The sequence below is a fragment of the Scomber scombrus genome, chromosome 17 (assembly GCF_963691925.1).
Source record: "Scomber scombrus chromosome 17, fScoSco1.1, whole genome shotgun sequence".
Taxonomy (NCBI): Eukaryota; Metazoa; Chordata; class Actinopteri; order Scombriformes; family Scombridae; genus Scomber; species Scomber scombrus.
The window spans coordinates 12,481,998-12,502,709 of record NC_084986.1 but is presented as its reverse complement, the minus strand read 5'-3'; the positions used below and the strand labels follow the sequence as shown (position 1 = coordinate 12,502,709).

At 40.8% G+C, this 20,712-nt stretch overlaps 1 protein-coding gene across 2 annotated transcripts in view; it reads right to left on the bottom strand.

Moving 5' to 3' along the window:
- Positions 1-20,712, bottom strand: part of nkain2 (sodium/potassium transporting ATPase interacting 2) — a 92,965-nt gene that overhangs the window by 41,190 nt on the left and 31,063 nt on the right. For both annotated transcript variants that reach the window (XM_062437430.1, XM_062437431.1), the window contains exons 2-3: positions 3,531-3,668; positions 855-935 (exon numbers count right to left, since the gene is read on the bottom strand). In XM_062437430.1, coding sequence (XP_062293414.1) covers positions 855-935; positions 3,531-3,668 — 219 coding nt within the window. The remainder of the gene's footprint in view (positions 1-854; positions 936-3,530; positions 3,669-20,712) is intronic.

Genomic DNA, 20,712 nt, shown 5'->3' with positions numbered 1-20,712 from the left:
TGCAGAAAGACTCAACTTTTTAACAGTGAGTCTCACATAACAGCAGAGTCACCTAAAAACCTCAAGTCATGTCTCATATTGATATCAGTTGTATAATAGAAATATGCTTTTTTGTACATACTGTACGTTATACATTACTTACTCATTTCATGTATCAGATCTCATATGAAAAATGAATTTGTATACACAACCAAGAAGCATTAGAGGAGGGTTACAATTTGATTGCTCAAACCACTTGGGATGTGTTTTCACATTCTAGCCAGATGTTGAAGACTTATAAATACATTTATATTTGCAACTTCGTACATAAGCTGTACTCCTCCCAAGTGTCAGCTAGCTGTCTGTGAAGTAGCCACATAAAAAGTACCAATAGTACCAAAGATATTTCATTTTTTCACATTTGAGAAGCTGAAATCAGAGAGTTTGGACATTTTTATGTAAAAAATGATTCAAAACACTTCCAAATACTGCTGGCGATAAGTTTTCTGTTCAATTACTAAACTAATCTTTGCAGCTCTTGTAATTTGTTCATTTACAGTCAAAAAGCTACAGATCGGCGCTTCTTTAACCTCATGAATAACTTTTGCAGAGTATAGACACTGGCACTGGTAAAAACACTGCTTGAGATCACATTAGACAGTTAAGTAACATTGTTAACAATAATTAACTATCTGCTGCTGCACAGGGCCTCTGCAGATTTGTATCTAGGAAAACCTAGATGGATACAATCAGGTTTTTGATCAGGCATATTTGTGGCTAAATGTAAAACAGACGTATTAAATCGCATCTGGATTGTGATATGAGTCACTTGAAATAAAAGTGTGTACATAAATCCAAAAAAAATGTTTTCTTACTCTGGACAGATCTCCGACCTCCAGGTAAAAACAGACGATGAAAACATTCCAGGTCATCCAAATGACCAGCCAGGCTGCATACTGTGAGGAGGGAGAGAGAGGAAAGCGAGAGACAGATGAGATTTGACAGGCCTTTGTTGGAGAATTTTAAAAAAAGTTCATGTCTTGCATTTGGAGGGAGTGAAATGGAGAGAAAAGACATATTCAAGCTTCACTTTTAGATGTTAAAATGTGGAGTAACAAAAACAATAGCAAAGAGTACAACCAATCACCTGACTCAAAGTGGACAAGGAGAGAAAATGGCCAGCGGCTCTTTATGTTTGTGTTTGTGTGTGTGTGTGTGCGTGCGTGTGTGTGTGTGTGTGTGTGTGTGTGTGTGTGTGTGTGTGTGTGTGTGTGTGTGTGTGTGTAAAAAGGATATATAGGCAGGACAGAATGAATGAATGATGGGGGGAAGGCAGAATTCATGAGCTTACATCCAAGTTTCATTCCCTTTCATTATCTTAATCTTCTCGCTAAATATTGTGTGTGTGTGTGTGTGTGTGGTTGTGTGTGTATGTGAAGGTTGGTGAGGGGGGTTGGTGGTATTTATTTGAAGTGTGTGTGGAGTCCTGCAGCAGCTGTGGGAACTCCTGAAAGTTTTTTTCAAAAAATATAAATTGTTATATCGAGATAGAAATGAGAAAGAAATAATTCCACTAAGTTATTCCTACTTCCACACTCCATATAACCTTTCTAACTTTTTACTTACTAGATACATGATACTCACGCAGACTGACATTGTTTCCCTGCAATTCTGGATCCACTAGTAGGCACTCTTCCAATAATAAATGAAGGAATGGATATTTTTTATTGTTTCATATGTGCAGCTAAATTAAATATTACAAAGTTAAACCTACAAATTACTAACTAGCTCAGTAAATCTCTACTTTTGAGTCTCAAATTAAAAAAGACTGAAAAAAGATAACCACTTAACTGTCACTCCATTTAAACCAAGTTATACACCCCAATATTTTCAGACCTCATTACTGGATGTAGAGAGGTGAGTATGGGCTAATGAGAGGCCGGCTAGGGCAAAAGATATGTAAAATAGCTGTGTGTGTGTGTGTTGTGTGTGTGTGTGTGTGTGTGTGTGTGTGTGTGTGTGTGTGTGTGTGTGTGTGTGTGTGTGTGTGTGTGTGTGTGTGTGTATCTGTGTGTGTATCTGTGTGTGTCTATCTTTCTTTAAGAGAACCAATTTCAGTTGAAAACCAGCATTGTGAGATTTTGGCCGGTTGTCAAATATAATATATCTAGTTTTACGCTTTAAGGTAAGACTTGGGTTTATTTTCAGGGTAAGGGTTTTGGTTAAGGCATTTAGATGGTAAGATTAAGGTAAGGGACTAAAGAATGAACTGTGTCAATGAAATAATAATAATACATTTTATTTTTAAGGCGCCTTTCAGGGCACTCAAGGTCACCTTACAATACAGATAAAAAACAATTAAAAGAGCCAAAAGGGACACATGTAAGTGCAATAAAAAAACAAATATAATCAGAAACCTGCAGGATGGATGACAAATTAAAGTGAGTATGAAAGTTTGAAAAGGTGGGTTTTTAGACGGGATTTGAAAATGGATAGAGAGGTAATGTTCCTGATGTCGGGGGGAAGGGAGTTCCAGAGGCGGGGGGCAGAGCGGCTGAAGGCTCTGGACCCCATGGTGGACAGACGGGCAGAGGGAACAGCGAGGCTGATGGAGGAGGCTGATCTGAGTGCCCGGGAGGGAGTGTTGATGTGGAGGAGGTCAGAGAGGTATGGGGGGGCGAGGTTGTGGATGGCCTTGAAAGTGTGAAGCAGGATTTTGAAGTCTATGCGAAATTTGACAGGAAGCCAGTGAAGTTGTTGAAGAACAGGAGTGATATGATTGATGGATGGAGTTCTGGAGACAATACGAGCAGCTGAGTTCTGGACCAGTTGGAGCTTACGGAGGGACTTGTGGGGGAGACCGAAGAGGAGGGAGTTGCAATAGTCTAGGCGGGATGTAACTAGAGTGTGGACCAGGATGGCAGCGCTGTTGGAAGTGAGGGACGGGCGGAGGCGGTTGATATTGCGAAGATGGAAGTAGGCTGACTGGGTAACCTTATTAATGTGAGTCTGGAATGACAAAGAGCTGTCAAGGACGACACCCAGGCTCTTAACCTGAGTGGAGGGGGAAACCGAGGACTTGTCAATGGGGATGGTGAAACTGGGAGTGTTAGTGAGAGAGGATTTTGAACCAACTAGGAGGACCTCAGTTTTATCGCTGTTGAGTTTGAGAAAGTTTGAAGAGAACCAGGATTTGATTTCCTGTAAACAGACACAGAGGGAGGGGGACGGGAAGGTGGAGGTGGGTTTAGAGGAGAGGTAGAGCTGGGTGTCGTCCGCGTAACAATGGAAATGGATGTTATATTTTCGGAAAATATGACCAAGAGGAAGGAGATAGATTATAAATAGGATGGGACCGAGGACAGAGCCTTGAGGAACACCAGAGGAGAGGGGAGAAGGTTGGGATGTGAATGTCTTCAACTGGATGAACTGAGTGCGGCCAGAGAGGTAGGAAATGAACCAGTCCAGAGGTGTGTCAGATAGAGTGTCAATGAGTATCTTCACAAGGATATAAAGACAAACATGAGTGTGCATGCGTGTGTTCAACCCACCCCAGTAACATATCGCGGTCTGAACTGAATCGTGCCAAACAGGCCCAGGATGACGATGATGATGTGGACGAAGTTGGTCAGGATGGGAGCCCACTGGTAGCCCAGGAAATCTATCACCTGACGCTCCAACACACTGACCTGAGAGGTGGCAGAGGAGGAAGAGGGGCGAAAGGAAGAGAAGGAGAAAAATACAGGACATCAGTGGCATGAAACAAGAAATAAGCAACAACAAACCAATTTCCCTGTAAAACATTTGACACTAAGAGCAAGATAGCCACCTCCTCTTTAAGCTAACATGAACCTTAAAGTATTCCACCAGTTTATAATAGCTCTTCTTAAAAACTCAGAATCACAAATGACAGTTTAGCTTTTAGAAAGTATTAACTGTAATGCAGCAGAATCAAAGATATTAGACTGTATTTTTGGACCTGGAGAACACTACAAAGGAAAGGTCTAAGTGTTCAAAAAGAAATGTAATTGAGTTGCAGTACTAGAGAGATAAATATGTAAAGTATAAATGGCACTTTTTTAGTTAAACTTAAAATTTGCTGAAGAAATAAAACTCTCTGTAGTGTACTATTACATCGAATTGCATCATATCGTGATGAATCAAATCTTATTGAATCACACTGCACGAAATAGGGGTGAATCGTATCGTATCGCATGGGTAGTTGCTTTGTATGTGTCTTAAATTTATCGGATCGTTGGCAGTGCATCGGTCTCCGTCATGGAGATTCAGGTCCCGAATGCATCACTGCTGCCTGGGCTGTGCTGTGTGTGTGTCTGTGTGTGCGGCGTGTATGTAGGTTTATTATTATTCACTCACTGGAGCCTCATGCTGAGACAGTTAATGAAGTCAGCACAGTGTATGATATGGCACTGCTAAATATATTACCACACACACACACACACACACACACACACACACACACACACACACACACACACACACACACATGAGGACAAAGAAGAAGCAAGCGACAAAGAAGGAGGTAAAAATAAAAAAACAAGGGTGGACAAAAATAAAAGTAAAAGAAGAGTACAAACATGGAAGTGCGTCATACCATTATTAGCTTCATTTAGCCCAAAAGAAGACTAACATTCACCGATCTACACCATCAAGTTGAAGTATTTAAACACTAACAGCTTACATATCACATCAAGGGCTTTAATCTCAATTATTCTCACACTCTTTCTACACACACACACACACACGCACTTCTGGATGGCTGGGTTTAGAGTGCCCTAATGTGAGACCATATGGTAATAGCACTAGCACTAGCTATAACAGCCTGATAGTAGGTATACACACACACAGAAAGACACGCATTGTGTAACACTCACATAAACTGTAACCTTGCACGCCTTACATTCATCAGACATAAGTATTAAATATGAGAATGCTTATTGGATGTGAGAGTTACAAGGAGAGAAAGGTGTATGAACGAGTATCTGGTGTGCCGACATATGTGCATCCACCCATGTGTATATGTGTGTGTGTGTGTGTGTGTGTGTGTGTGTGTGTGTGTGTGTGTGTTTGTGTGTGTGTGTTTTTGTGTGCGTGTGTGTGTGTTTCCATGTCAGGGCAGGTCTGCTGTGCTTGCACTTGACAGCACCTGCTGTTATTGGACACATTGGGCTCAGCTGGCACCACAATGTGTAAGAGTGTGTCTGCGTGTATGTGCGTGTGTGCGTGTGTGCGTGTGAGAGAGACATTGTGTTTCTTTGTGTGAGTGCCTTTATGTGCAGGACAGGCTTCATTTCGCTGGTTCTGTGTTTCTTTGTGTGTAGGCTTCATTTTATTATGTAAAAGTGTGTCCTCCCATTGACAATTATATAGTGCTGCGATTGTTCATCTCTCTCTCTCTCACACACACACACATACAGAGGCCATTATAAGAAGTCAGAAGCCTCCCAGCCCATTACTGAAGGCCCTGGGGGCCCCTCTTTCAGGTTTCATCACCAATAATATAAACAGTCTTCACTCCAGCTGGGACGCACAAACACACTCCCCAAAAACACACAATGACTCTCACCCACACCAGTGGAGGAGGGAAATTTGTTAAGAAGGACAAAGAATGTATTTGTACACTATAGGCAAGAAAAATATTGATTTCTCTTGGTTATTACAACTCACATCCTCTTGGGTCACACAGCAAAATACTGATCTTATTTTTTGCTAGTGTTTATTGTCCTAAGCTGAGTTAATATGGAAGCCAATAAAGAGCAATATTCAAAACCAGACCATCTGTTCCTTTGCACCGCACTCCTCTTTTGATGTGAAATTCTCATTACATGGCTCAGCTGCAGAACAACTAACTTCAGCTGCCTCAGTACATCACTCTTTGTAATTAAGTCACTGAGTCCTCTTGACAGACAAAAGACAAAGCATGTGTATAGTCCCTGCTGCCATAATCCCAGCATCCTTTGCATGTGTAAAATGACACAAGCTTCACATATGTGTGAAATCACCCGGCCTTTCAACAGCTATGGCTCTGGGGGGAGAGAGATGCAGAGATGCAGTTAGTAAATAGTTGCGAGCAGTAGCTAGATTTTGTGATATGTGCAACTGATGAAAGCTTTGGCAGTGTACAGGTGGAGCTCCAAGCTGGCTAGCAAGCTCCTTTGGGATCTGCTGTGACAGGCTTTGATGCTGCCGACAGATATGTTCATTTCAGTGCTACTGCTTAAAACACTAGAAAAGGAGAAGGCTTACATTCAGCTTGTTTATCAAGTTTCAGTATACTGTACATCCACCTTTTCTGCTCTTAATATGTTTTGAATTTGCACATCTATTTGAATTTTGTCCATTCATAAACCTGACAGGCCTCTGCCGTGACTGCTTACAGAGTTAAATAAACACTGACAAGTTTGCTATGAATATATTTTCAGTGTCTGTGTGTGAGTGTGTTTCTTAAAACACGGAAAACAAATTGATTTGCAGCTTTTTATCAATCTTTCTAACACCAGCACAAAATCCCTCAGGGACTGAGAAATGTTCATTCCACCTACTGTTTTCCTAGCACAGACTGATGCTTGTGCCCTTGTTAGCATGAGTTTCCCAAAGTGGTTACCTGAGAGACTGACAGAAAAGCCAGAGTGCATCCATCACTGTCCTGTTCTTCATTATCACAGTCTCCCTTACTGTATAGCAGGGGAACTAATTAAAAACTAAGCAACTGTTTATTCAGGGCTTCATTTTAAGGAAATCTACATTCAAAAGGAACAATTGCAAACCTCTGCTGGATCTGAAAAAGGTTTTTTAGGGTTGAACAATTAATGCTTTTAATATTAAACTGTAGTTGGTGAGTGTCATTTTCTAATCGCAGGGAGCTTTTAAATCTCATTCGAGATCTCTGGAATTTGAATTAGGGAGTCCTGCAGCCTGTATACCAGCAGTTTATTATTGTGACCATAACTTGACAACTACATAGCCATTTTTGAGTGGTATTATATTTCAGCTTCTTCTCAGTAGCTATGAGACTGATAAACTCTGCACCACACTGAAATTGCGGTGCCACACTAAGAAATTTGTTTTTAACTGCTGTACCTCGTAGTTTAGCTGCTGCACCTGACTGAGCGATGCTGCTTAAAATCACTGTTAATACTGGGCATGTTAGGCACTGTTTATCCCCCCTCACACATTCATAATTATATATTTATTGTCTGTTCATTTTAATGTATTTATCATGTGCCTCTTCAGATTTGATTGTTTTATTATTGCTATTTTCTGAACTGAGTACCTAATTTTGTCCCCTTACATGTACCAACATGTGCTGCAATGACAATAAAGTCTTCTCTGCATTATTCCTGATTCTATCCTTGCAGCAACAAGATAAATATTTGATTATGATCGGTGCAAACATAATTAAATATAAGGTATTTAAAACTATATACAGTAGAGCACAATGCATGCCTTCATTTCATTCATAGAAAACAGTTTAACTCACAATATTCCTCAGAAAACATGCTATTGGAATTTTCTCCTCAAATCAGTCACCCCTTGTTTTGGTAGATGCTGGATTTATGACAAAATACCTGTGTGTGAGTATATGCTTGTGCTTATACACACACACACACACACACACACACACACACACACACACACACACAAACACACACAAGAGCGCCACAGACATGTAGCTGAAGTGATTGAGAAAGACGCTCCGACTCAAACGCTTAGGGAATAGATTGGCAGCAGAGAGATGAGCGTGATGAAAGGCACAGCAGAGAGATGCGGAGGAAAAGCAGAGAGAGAGCGAGAGAGAGAGATTCTTCAGTCAGTTTGGGAGCAGATTTTGGTCCATTTGATAATGAATGATAGAATGATATCAAAGAATTATTATTGCTCCAGACAGGGAGACAGCTGCACTGTGTGACCATTAGGAAACACTGCAGAGCGATAAAAGTGTCTTTTATCTTAAACAGAGGGAGAGAACAGAGACAGGATAAGATGGTAAGAGACCGAGAGAGACAGGCCGAGAGATCTGATGAGAGGGCCTGAAGAGATGGAGAGGTGATTAAGATCCCACATTTACCAAGGAAAAAGAACAAGATGTGTGAGAGAGAGAGAGAGAAATGACAATTTCTCCTGTCCTACTGTCGCTCCATCTTCCGCCCACTCTTTCTTCACCCCCCTAATCTTCCCTCATCTTCTCATTTCCTCCCTACTTCTGTCTTCTTTCCTCCTCTCGTTGTCATCCCTGCTCTCTTCCCTCTCTTCCATATTTAATATGCATTCATCTGTTACCAGATCTGTTGTGTCATCAAACAGCAAATTACCTCATCTGCCTCCTCCCACTTTTCCTTCCATTACTCTATGTCTTTCCTTCATTGCTCAACTACCTTCCCCCTCCCTCATCCTGCTGTCCCTCCGTTCTTTCTGCTCCTCTCCCTCGTTTCCGTCTCCATCTCTACCTTCCGTCTCATCCTCTCTTGCAGCATTTCCTCCTCTACTGTAGCTCTTCTTCCTTCCCCTCCCCTCGACTCCACTGGCCTGTTATTCCTCTCGCTTGCCTCCTCCCTCCCTCAATCTCGTCCTTCCCTCCCTCGTTCCCTCGGCGCTTTGGCTGAGAGTTTTTCGCTTGGTTCTGTGACCTTTAAAAAACTGCTGATCAAATTCTACTGCTCATCAAATTATAGACGACAGAGAGGGAGGCGAAGGGGGAGGGATGAAGCAAAGGAGAGGTCAGACGGGGGTAGAATGAGATAGATCACGAGAAGGAGCTGGAGAAAGAGATGGTAGGAGGAGGTAAGGAGAACAGCAGAGATGGAGAGGAGAGAAAACAACGGGAGGATGAGGTGAGAAAATGTCCAACTAACTCTGTGAGTCAGGCAGGGAGCATCACGACTGAGTAGCAACGTCCAAGTAAATTAGAAACACATCGAGGTAAATTTTTTTTTCTCCTCGGCTTTAATTTTGAAGCCATAGGTTTTTTGTTTCAGTAATCATTGTAAACTTTAATCTCCTAATAAAACTCTGAAGCAATCGTGGTTTACTGTTAACTTAATTAAGGCCGCCTGCCTGCACAGTATCCCACTGTACAGCAGAAGCAATCTCCTATCGATTCGGTTCACACAACGATCAATTCATCTCCATTGGAGGCTATTAGGGACCATTTGTGGCTACTTAGGGCTTGGAGAGAGAAGAAAGACGGCGGAGAGGGAAGATGAGGCAAGCAAAGTGAGAGGGGGAAATTAAGAAAAGGATGTAGGGAAAAGAAAAAAGAGAGAGAGAGGCAGAAGGATAGAAGGAGAGCAAATGATAGAAAAGGAAAGCGATGGAAGATAGGCGGAGATGGAAAGAGACAATGATGATAGTAGGTGAAAATCTCTCCATTAAATATCCAATTTCCCCATTCAGGCCCACTTATTGTCATTGCAACTATTCAATCATATTGGTAATAGCCATAATGTCCTTAGTCACTCAGCTATAAAAAGACTGCACAAAACTCCAACTGAGAGTCCCACTTAAATTAACATTACAGGATAGCCATTAGGCTGGTATACTTAAGGCTGTGGTCATCAGCAAGTACTTTCATGGGAATAAGCTCTAGTAAAATACCTTTAACTAACAGAGTTGATGTCTTACCCTTTGCATGAGTTGGCTGAACTTTCCAGAAAGTTGTGTTAAGCCCTTGTGAGCCCTGTGGTGCACCGTTCAAATTTCCTGATCTTTCTAGGCTGGTGAAGGAGATTATCAAGATACGTTGGGATATACGGCTTAATATTTAGTTCTGTGCTAGCATTTCATCATGCGGCCCCACAGCTTAACATGCAGAGATGAAGCTGACAAAAACATACCAGGGTTTAAACAATATGGGTGTTTGAAAGATGACTAGTAAAGTACTGAGACTCTAGGCTGGAACTGGAAACTGTGTCAATATCAATACCATTTGAACATTTCCATACTCATAAAAATATAACTTAATGTAATCTAATCTAAATTGGGTCTCGTTAAAGATGTCCACAGTGTCGGCAGATCTGTGTGAGAGATTCAAAATTAAGGCTACAACTTCAAAGGCAGTCTTTATTTCTGAGCCTGGAGCGAGGAACAGCCAAAAAACTGATCACAGGATCTCAGAGACTTGCTGATGATATGAGGCTGCAGTAGATGACCATGCAGTGCTCAAAGAGTGATCATAAGAATATTGAGTTACATAAGACCTGGTCAAAAGCTTTGCAGTAGAATTTTGGACCACCTGTAACCGATCCATGTCCTGTCTAGATGAGCTGAAATAAAGGCTTATATGTTCATCTTTACCCAAGCTAGTTTAGAAATATTCCTCGGCTGGAAAAAACAGGAGCACTTTAAATACTGGTCAAAACAGACACCTAAAAAGCTTCTGACATTTTTTAGAGCATTAGGGATGCAATCACATCTGTGGCTTTTTCTCTCTGGTCTATTATCATGCCAGAAAAACATCTTCCGTTGAACTTTGCATCTAATCGGTTTGTGGTTCATGCTGCCAGCAACACTCGTTTTCTGGTATCTTATTTTATCCCCAGAATGTTAATATTGTAGTGTAGTGTAGCAGGATAAAAACACGCCAATTATACCATATTTAAACAATTATTTTACACTAGCTGGCCTCTTCCCTAGCCGTAACCCACCCTAATGTTTAAATAGTATGGGACATGTACCTGTCTTTATATTAAGTAGACATGATGGATGAAAGAAAGGCAATTCAACAACATACAGAATTAATAAAACGAGCAAAAAATCTAGCCATTGCAGTTTTTATAGATTGTTTTGATGCAGCTGTTGAGGAAGATCATCAATCACAATTACAGAAGAGTGCATGAGTAGCCAATACCTGATATAAAGAATACTGGCCCAACAAATCACCCTGACCCAACGCTTGTCACAGCTCATAGATTCCTGTCCAAATTATACACATTTGGTTCATCTATTTTGCACTTTAGCTGGCCTGTCATAATGTCAGTTTTTATATATCTGGATGCAATGTCTGCCAACACATGGAAAGAGAGGATGGAGGCAGTGTTAGCAAGTTAGCAACAGCCTGTAAATACCCTAATGTGCCATGTGGAACAACTGAGATGGATTTCCATGGCAAGGTGTTAATAAAAGCTACACTGTAGAGGACCACTCATAGGCTGCCATTATGGTCACTCATCACTGTACTACAGCTCTCAACAGGTTACTTAGAAGTGTAATGAGCAACTGCTGGCCCACAGGCAAATCCGCGTTTCTCGCCTAATTTGCAATAATAAGGCCCTGCACCTGAACAAATTGTACCCGCAATTTTGGGCACCACAGATGTCCAACATGCTTAAATAGATTGCAACTGGAAAGAGAGACAGACAGACCATACGTAAATCTTTTTTTCTGCTAAGCGGAAATACCACTGAGGGAAACACCTTTCTCTGTTATGCCAAGTTTTACATTCACCCCTTCTTGTCCCTTTGTAGTTTTACTCTCCGCTTGCGGGAATATCACAGACAAAGTGCTTAAACACTGAAATTCATTGAGCTCCTTGCTGATTTAAAACAAGCATCAGGTCACCATGATGGCACATGTTTCAACCCAGCAGTCAAGAAGAAGATGTTTTAACGTAGACAACATGATTTCACCTATTAACTCAATGGTCTGTGCCATGTTTGGACCATTGACCTAATATATAACATTGGCAGAGGTTTCATTTTACACAGAAACAACCTACTGTATGCAGTCCTACCACTTTACGGTACTTTGGATAAAAGCCAATAAATAAATGACATTCCTGACGTAGTCCTATCATGCTTGGTTGGACATCGTTGGGTTTTGAAGGTCATATATTATTGACTGACAAATAATTCATAAAGTGTGAGGCTTGCAACAGAACAATAATAATTAGTCAAATGGTTTCTGTTTTTGTAAGATTGCTATTGTGCCATTAACACCAGTAACACCCCAGCCTGCCAATACTGCCTGTGTTTTTGTCAAGCCAGTCTTTCTCTTCCCTATCGTCTCCTCCCTGTGTCCCTCTCTCCTGCCACAAACACCACGAATCCACTTCCACATCTCCTTGTGAATTAACTAGAGTGATTAATATTCTTGGGAAACATTTCTTTATGTAAACGTGGCATTTAAATGTCAGAAACACCGAGTAATCAGTTTGGTATTTCAACAGATCTTCCTTCTCTGTCTGTGACTGTCCACCCCTCTGTCTCTATCTATTTCTGCGGTTGGTCTTTTGTTTTCTGTCAGCTGGATGCCGCTCTCTCTTTGCTTGAAAGCAACAATGAAAACAAAAAAGTCTGACTTGATCTTGGACCGTTTCTATAAAAATCAAGGGTACTGTAAAAAATTGATGTTGTTGCTGGTAAGAATGTATTTAATTCTGACTGACATTTAGGCTAATCAGTTTTTAGAGGGAGAATTGACCCGGATGACAGGTGACAAAGATAGTGATTGGGACTTTAAGTTAAAATGAAATTTCTCCTCACCAACCCTAAAATTTAACGATACTGCTTCAATTGCGTATATTTTCTGTTTTTTAAATTAAGAAAAAACCCTCAGTCAACGAGAAATTTCAGGCCTCTGATGGACATTTTCTGTGCCTGTTTTGAAGTTCTGTTAGCTATTGAAGATGTCTGTCTCATTAGAACATTAAACAGTTGGGAGGACCTCTTATTCCATGAAGTATGTATTTCACTTGGAAATGGAAGCCAGAAAGCTAGGCTAACCAGCTAAGCTAACTAGCCTGACTTCAGACTACATCAAATACATTAAAAAGGCTGTCGTAAGGCATTTGTTAGTTTGTTAGTTTGTTAGTTTCTGACTTTGAAAGTAGGAAAACAGTAAAGTTCTCCAAACCTACTCTGTCTATGAACTGTCTCTTTAACCAAATTACACACATTTAGGCTATTCTGGGAGTTTCTTTTGGTAACTCATGTAAAGCTAATGTATTTTTTTTTTTTCACGTAGCTTCCCCTGAAAGTGTTTGCAGCCCCCCTGGTGAGGCCTGCCTCCCACTTTAAAAACCTCTGTTTTATAGAAAAGAGGAAGTACTAGCTAGCATTAGTTGTCTCTCTATAATGGGTCTAGGTGTGGTGAACTCACCCAACTGTTAAAACCTAAAGCAATGAGCAGTCTGTATTTTACTGTGTGATTTCATCTCATGACACAAATGAACGTTGGGATTACTTTAGGGAACGCTCAAATAACAGATGTTACCAAGCAACTGAAAAAAACATTTCCCCCGAGCTGGTTATCTGTCTGGGTGTCTGTTGCAATTAAACTTTTTAGGAATCGCCCACACAGATAATGCACTAATCAAAATGGTCTTTTTAGTAATTGCAATTTTGATCAATTTGATGTACAAGTCAGAACAAACAACAATAATATGTTTACTCTGATTTCTTAGTTTTACTTTGACTATAACATGTCACTAGTATCACAAGGGATGAAATAAAGCCTTCTTGAGTACATAGTAAAGCCACTCAAATTCAGTGGTAAAGTTTAGTCAACAAATCTTCAGATTAGTTGGAGCTTGTTGAAAAAGATCTGAGTATAACCTCAAACTGTGAAACACAATTAATGGCATGTCCCCATCCCAAAATACAGTCAGAAGGAGGCTTATTTATAGCAGTGGCATCTGAATGGTGCACACACAACAATACACCCACATCTCCACAAATCCAGATATACACACTTAAGCACACACACGAAAAAAAAGACAGACACCATGGATACAAAGATTAACAGACACAAAGGGCTGGAGGACATTCTCTCTCACTGCAGACTATCAATCAGATATCATTACACTGCCTCAAACGAGAGCATGTCTGTGTGTGTGTGTGTGTGTGTGTGTGTGTGTGTGTGCGCGCGCGTGCGTGCGTCTGTGTTTGAGTGTGTATGACAGTGTGTGGCCCCGGGCTGATACTGAGCTGAATGTGTCATTAGTAATAATTTCAGGTTGCGGTAAACGCTCTTCACAGATATTTACCATGATTGACTGACTGATTAATATACTACACATGATCCAAAGAAATGCACTTGTCTTCCTTTCACTGTCTCTCTTTTTCCACCTGTTATATTTGTTTGTCTCCCTTGCCTGGCCCCCTCTCTCTGATGCTCTGTCTTGATGCCTTATTAATCAAACTATGTAATAGCAAATTCAACATCTTTGATGGAAAGCTTGTCCATCTGTTTGTCTCCCTGCTGCTGCCTTTGAAATCTGCTCTTCCTCGTCTGTCAGATTGCCATTTTTGTCTGATCCGGCCAGACGAAAGAAACGCAGACATTATCAGAGGGAAGTAGAGTGAAATGCTTGGATTTGTCTCAATATGTTTTTTCTGCTCCGTCACTTTGATCAAAACTGTACAGATTTTGACAAAATCCTATAATCCTTCTAATCAATCAAGTTTGTCGCATGTAATCATATAAGGTACAATCACAGTATAACATAATCCTGCCAGTTTCTTCAATTTGTGCATTAAAAAATATTAAAAAGAGTTTGAATAGAATAGGAATAGTAATAAATATATGTTTATGATTGGAGTGGGGGTGCAGTCTTATGCAGTGACCTCATTTACGATCCATAGTGGCCTGAGGGTAGAAACTCTTTCTGAACCTCTCAGTGTTGGCCTGGTGTATCCAGTACCTTCTTCTAGGCCGCAGATCTATTCGGATGGTTGGTATCCTTAATGATTCTCTTAACCTCATTCTCATAGCCCCTGGTGTAAATATCCTTTAGGCAGGGTAGAGCACCGCCCATTGTTTCAGCTCAACCATTCAATCTTTGCATGGTCTTGTAGTACTGTTCAGACCTGTTTCCGTACCAGGCAGTAATGTACTCCATCAGGACATTCTTGATGGTACAGAAGTAGAAATTCCTCAGCATTTGAGGGGGATACCAGGAATTTCTTTAAGCGTCTGAGGTGAAATAGTCTCTGCCTTGCCTTTCTCACCCCTGAGTAAGTATGAAGTGCCCAGGTCAGACCCTTAGTGATGTGGACACATAGGCGGTTGAAGCTGTCCACCCCCTCCACCAAGGACCTGTGGATATTAAGTGGAGGCAAAGTTCATTTCCTGCTCCTTCCCAAAGACCTCTATTAGCTACTTACTCTTGCTGATGTTATGGAATAGGTTGTTGTCCTGACACCAGTGGGTCACGTCCTCTACTTCCTTCAGGTAGCCGTGTGATTACAGGGAGTACAGCAGGGGCTTCAAAACGCAGCCCTGAGGTGCTCCGGTGTTAAGAATTCGGGTAGAAGAGGTATGTCTGTGTACCTTCACCACCTGGTATCCGCCCATCAGGAAGTCAAGGTTCCACATGCACAATGAGGTAATTAATCCTGGGTCCTTGAGCTTTGTGACAGGCCTGGAGGTAACTATGGTGTTAAACACTGAACTGTAGTCAATGAACAGTAATCTCACATAACTCCCTTTCTTGTCCAGGTGAGATAGGGTGGTGGGGAGGATGTGTGCCAAGAAGTCTTCTGTTGATCTGTTGGGATGGTAGGCAAACTGTAGTGGGCCCAGTGTGCTGGGAGATGAGGAACAGATGTAATCCTTTACTCGTTCAAAGCACTTCATCATTATAGAGGTGAGTGCCACTGGGTTTTAGTCATTCAGGTGGACTAGTCTCGTTTTCGTGGGCACAGCACATAATTTAAGGACCCACCCACTGATAAGAAGGGAAAAGACAGACGACCCATTCAGAGATGGTGGGGGTTCTTTAAATTTAAATCATATTTCTGATACATTATTTAAAGACTCCATGATAGATGTTTCCCTCCCAGTTTAAACTATTGGGTAAAATCCTGTTATGCCCTGCAGTTTGTAGATTCAAGAATCGCGATTTTCAGCGTAGCTGCAGTGATTTCCAACAGATCTCAGTAGTTATACAATTTGTGCAAATCGGTTTTGTTCTTTTGCTTTTCCTCCTATGCCTCCTTAATGGCGTAGGCCTCCTCTGCTTATTGCCTTTTTCTGCCTTTTTTATCTTCTCCTTCAACCCTCCCAGTGGCTCTCGCTTTCTCTCTCCTCGCTCCTCTTTTCTTGTTCCTTTATCACAAACCTCTCTCCTCTGTCGTGCCTCCTGCTTGTCAATTTTTCTCTCTCTTTTTCTCCTTTCTCTCCCCCCTTCTTTTTTGTTTGCTTCTCCCTTTTTCGTCCATCATTTCATTTGTTCATCCTTCTCTTCTAGCCTTTCTCTCTCCGTCTTGCCTCTGCTTCCATTATCTCTCCTTCCTCGTCTCTCCTCATCTCACCCCATGCCCCGTCCTTTCCTCCCTCTCTTAATCGGTTTTGGTGTTATTATTCACCACACACTCACACAGGCAGACGCATAGACACACACATGCACACACACGCACACACACGCACACACACGCACACACACACACACACACACACACACACACACACTGTGGCATCCCTCCTCAGCCAATCTGTAAATGAATTATCAGCCCACCAATGGTTTTCCACTCGTACACTCTTATATCTTAATGGCCGATCTATGCAGGCAGAGCTTTTGTGAGGATAAAATGTGTGTGTGTGTGTGTGTGTGTGTGTGTGTGTGTGTGTGTGTGTGTGTGTGCATGTGTGTTGGTTAGAAAGACTGTGGTTCAACTGCTGCATGATAAATAGGAAGTATTAGGAGGCACCTCTATCGTACCCAGGGGCTCTTGTAGCGTGTGTGTTCAGTGCATGTGTGTGTGTATGAAAGTAGCAAACTGTGTGTGCTCTCATTCGTGTCCGCATGTTTAATGAGTGTGGCTTGTTGTACGAGCCTGTTTTTTGTCAGATTTTTATGTGTGCACGAACGATGTAATGGTAGTGCATGTACTGTGTGTTAAGAGTATTTTAAGTGTGTGTGAGTATGTGTGTGTGTGAGAGAGAGGAGGCGCATGATATGTAGAGTGGAAATGACACCAGACAAACCCACAGATGGACGCCCAGCGGGCTAAGAAACATTAAGACTGCACAAACACATTAACAGACACACACACACACACACACACACACACACACACACACACACACACACACACACACACACATACACACAGAATGGTAAGAGATACTGGCCTTTCCCTCTCTCTGAATAACCTCATGGGAGCCAAATGAAATCAACCACATCATTGGTGGTTGCGGCGTGTGCATGTGTGTCTATACACAGAAGAGAAATGCAAGTGTTTGTTGCATAATAGTTGATTTTGTTAAAAAAGGATTTCTTTAAGTCAAGAAATGATATAAAACCGTTAGTGTATTGTATCTAAGAACAATCAGGTAGACTTTCTAAACACTACTACCCCAAATTGTTCCAGCTCCTTCTGTGAGTCAGGAGACAATAGCATCAGAGTGGTTTATTATGTCTGGGTCTTGGGCCAAGACTAAATTAACTTTGTGTCCTGGGCTGAATGGGAGACATGAAAAGAACCTGTGGTGTCCCAGCTGACAATGAACTGCCGACAAACTTTGTCACCTTATTTAAATGAGCTTCATTGTGCCCACAGGGCTCATAGCATCAATGGGCACTGGGCACTTCATTTCCCCCTGCTGACTGTTACGAAGCAGAAAATGTGGCCGTATTTCCATAATGTTACTCCGGGAGCTATCACTGAGGCCGCATTGCTGATCGCCCATTCACTGTCAGTAGAGCACATCCAGCACTTGCTCCTGGTGTATGTGGACATGAAGGCTCGTCTGTGTGTTTACTGTATAAAAACGCCCACAAGAACATTGTACTTAAGCCATTTATGATGCTATAAATCTGTAAGCATCTGCAGCTTTCCATCAGCAGGCTATACTGCTGCTACAGTCCAAATAACCAGCATTTTCCAATAAGGCAAAGCTTGTTTTCAATTCAGGGCTAAGTGAGGTAGCTGATCTCTGCTACTTTACACACTTGACCTGATTTTTACTCCCGCCAAACTAGGTTACCCGTGACTCACTCATTATGTATATGAATCCTTAATTCACCTGTGATTTGTTTATACTGTCAGAGCTTCATAGACACTGTTTAATTTGTCGGAAATTAGGGCTGTTAATTCTTCATGAGTTATAAGATTAATTCAAAAAGCAGTTAAAACAAATAATAAAAATCATTATTTTGCATATCCCAACAGATAAGTTGCTATGTGTAAGAATATGTGTGTTTAAGTTGTCAGAGTTGCTTCTTACGATACTGTTTGTGTGGTCCTCTAAATGCTCTTTCTGTAATGTGATTTATCAACCACTTCAATCTATTGTGTGTGTGTGTGTGTCTGTGTTCATCTTCCCAAAGCCAATTGGCCCATCCAACTGTCACACTACTTAAAGATATTGTGCTTTAGCCTCCAAAAGCAAAAATCCAAGCTTCAGCATTGTCTGCCTGTGCCAAACCAAAGCTCTTACAACATCTTTACTGATTTTCTTTTTCTGTCTGCACAGGCTGAGAAAAATGATGAGTGTGTGTTTACATGTGTGTATTTGTGCCTTTTCATTAACTAAATGGCATGACAAGGGAGTCAGCACTTTAGTTTAGTGGATATCTTGGAAGAAAAATATGTGGAAATGTTGTGGTGCTAAACTTTTTAATGATTGTAATTATCTTTTTTTACAAACAATATTCATGTTTAAATTTTTTGACATTATCTTTGGTGTGAGTCTTTCAATGGTGTCTTTGCCATCATGATCACTGTGCCTGCTGAGTACTCAGTTCCCTTTATTAATAATCATAACAAGATTAAATCACTAATGTGCAATACCATTCAGTGACAGAGTTGGACATTTATTAAATGAAAATGTCATTAACAGAAAATATTACGAGTATGAAACATGGATCTGAGAGTTATAATAAGCTCGGAGGAAGTATTGAAGTTCTCCATTAGACTGCATGTTGGGTTAGTTTTTCCCTTTCTGTTTCCACTACAATTATACACCAAGCCACATTTAAACACATTAATTTACACAAGCTTGCAGCTATACTGTGTAACATGCATTATGAGGACTTGCAGAGAACAAAAGGGACTGGATTAATTCACAGCCTTTAATTGTGCAAACAGACTAATGTTGTATGTGTCTTCATTAGAGTCAAAGTGATGCATTGTGAGGAGTCTTAAGCACTGAAAACCAAGGTTTATCTCTAAAATGTATAAATTGAACAAGTCTGTTAGTTTTGCTTCAATCACAAACGATTTGTTCAAAAGAACAAATCTTTTGGGTGAATGAACTGAATTGAATCACTGACTGAAACGATTCATTCATTTCAAGTGCATTTGATTCGTTCACGTGGATATTCAAGTAATCCGTTTCCAGGAGGAATGGGGTGTGTTCAGGACAGCAAATACACAGCTGATTGGTTGCTAATGTTTAGTTGCAATGGTTCAACAATATTGGTCCTGGACTGCAATCCAGACATCTGACATTATCTAGACTGATATTCTATACACAAGCTAACATTTAGCATTTCAATGCAAACTATGAATAGCAGAGCCAAAACAGAAATAATAATACCAATCAAGTACAACATAATTGTTCATAGCCTTCTGGCAGTGCAAATGTACATAAATAAAGGCCTACGTAGAACCCTAATGACTGCAGGAATGGTCTCCTTTCAGATATTTTTTAATGCAGGATTTGAGGTTTTGAATTGAAGTGTTGAATATTATGGTGAACGAATCTTTTTAATGAACTGACTCTAATTAATACTCCGAAAACAACTGGTTTGAATCTGTGTACGTATTGCAGTTATTTTAGCTTAACATAGTACTATTACCTGTAGCAGTGTGACTATAATTCAGTAAAGCTGATGCACAAATTAGTGCCCTGACATAGTTTCATGCCCCACATCAATGTTTCTTGTCAAATGAACTCTGCAATGAGTTCCTGAAAGAGCTCCCAAACCACTAATGGATCATGTTTGACAGATCACTGCACAGAAAAGCAAAGTTAACTCAGTATTGATATCTAATTTTAAGATGTGATGTGTGTGTGTGTGTGTGTGTGTGTGTGTGTGTGTGTGTGTGTGTGTGTGTGCGTGCGTGCGTGCGTGCGTGCGTGCGTGTGTGTGTGTGTGTGTGTGTGTGTGACCTACCTAACATTGTGGAGGAGGAAGGTCTGTGTGAAATAATTCAGATCGCATCCAACGACTAAACTTATTAATTACCATCAAAAGCCACCACTGTATCACAGATATTTAAACTGTATGAAGACCAACGTGAAGAGCCAACGTGATTTTCTTTCCTATTCTTCCTCTCTACCATTTCCTTCTCGATTTATTTATTGTTTGTTTTATTTTGTATTGTCCTGTTTTATCCCTTAGTACAAGGGGGATGACTTTGTGAGCCTTTATTTTTCCCATGTGAGGTTGGACACAATTACATTGTATGATTTGCTTTAGAAGTGTGAAGGATCCAGGGAATTATCTTTAATCAGTACTGAAGTAATGGAACATTTAGCTGGCCAATGTTCCCATCTGTTGCGTACTGGGCTTGAGTTAGATATATAATCATAATTTGAGCATATTTTATGAAGCTAAATGCTGTACCTGTGAGGATTTCTGACAATAGTTGTCATTGTTTTGTGTTGTTAATTGATTTCAAACAATAAACAAACATTTGCATAAAGCAAGCATATCCTTGTCCACTCCCATGTTGATAAGTGTATTAACACTTAAATGTCCCTTTATGGAAATTTATTTGCGATTAACTATGGACAGCCATGTGATAAATTACAATGAAATATTTT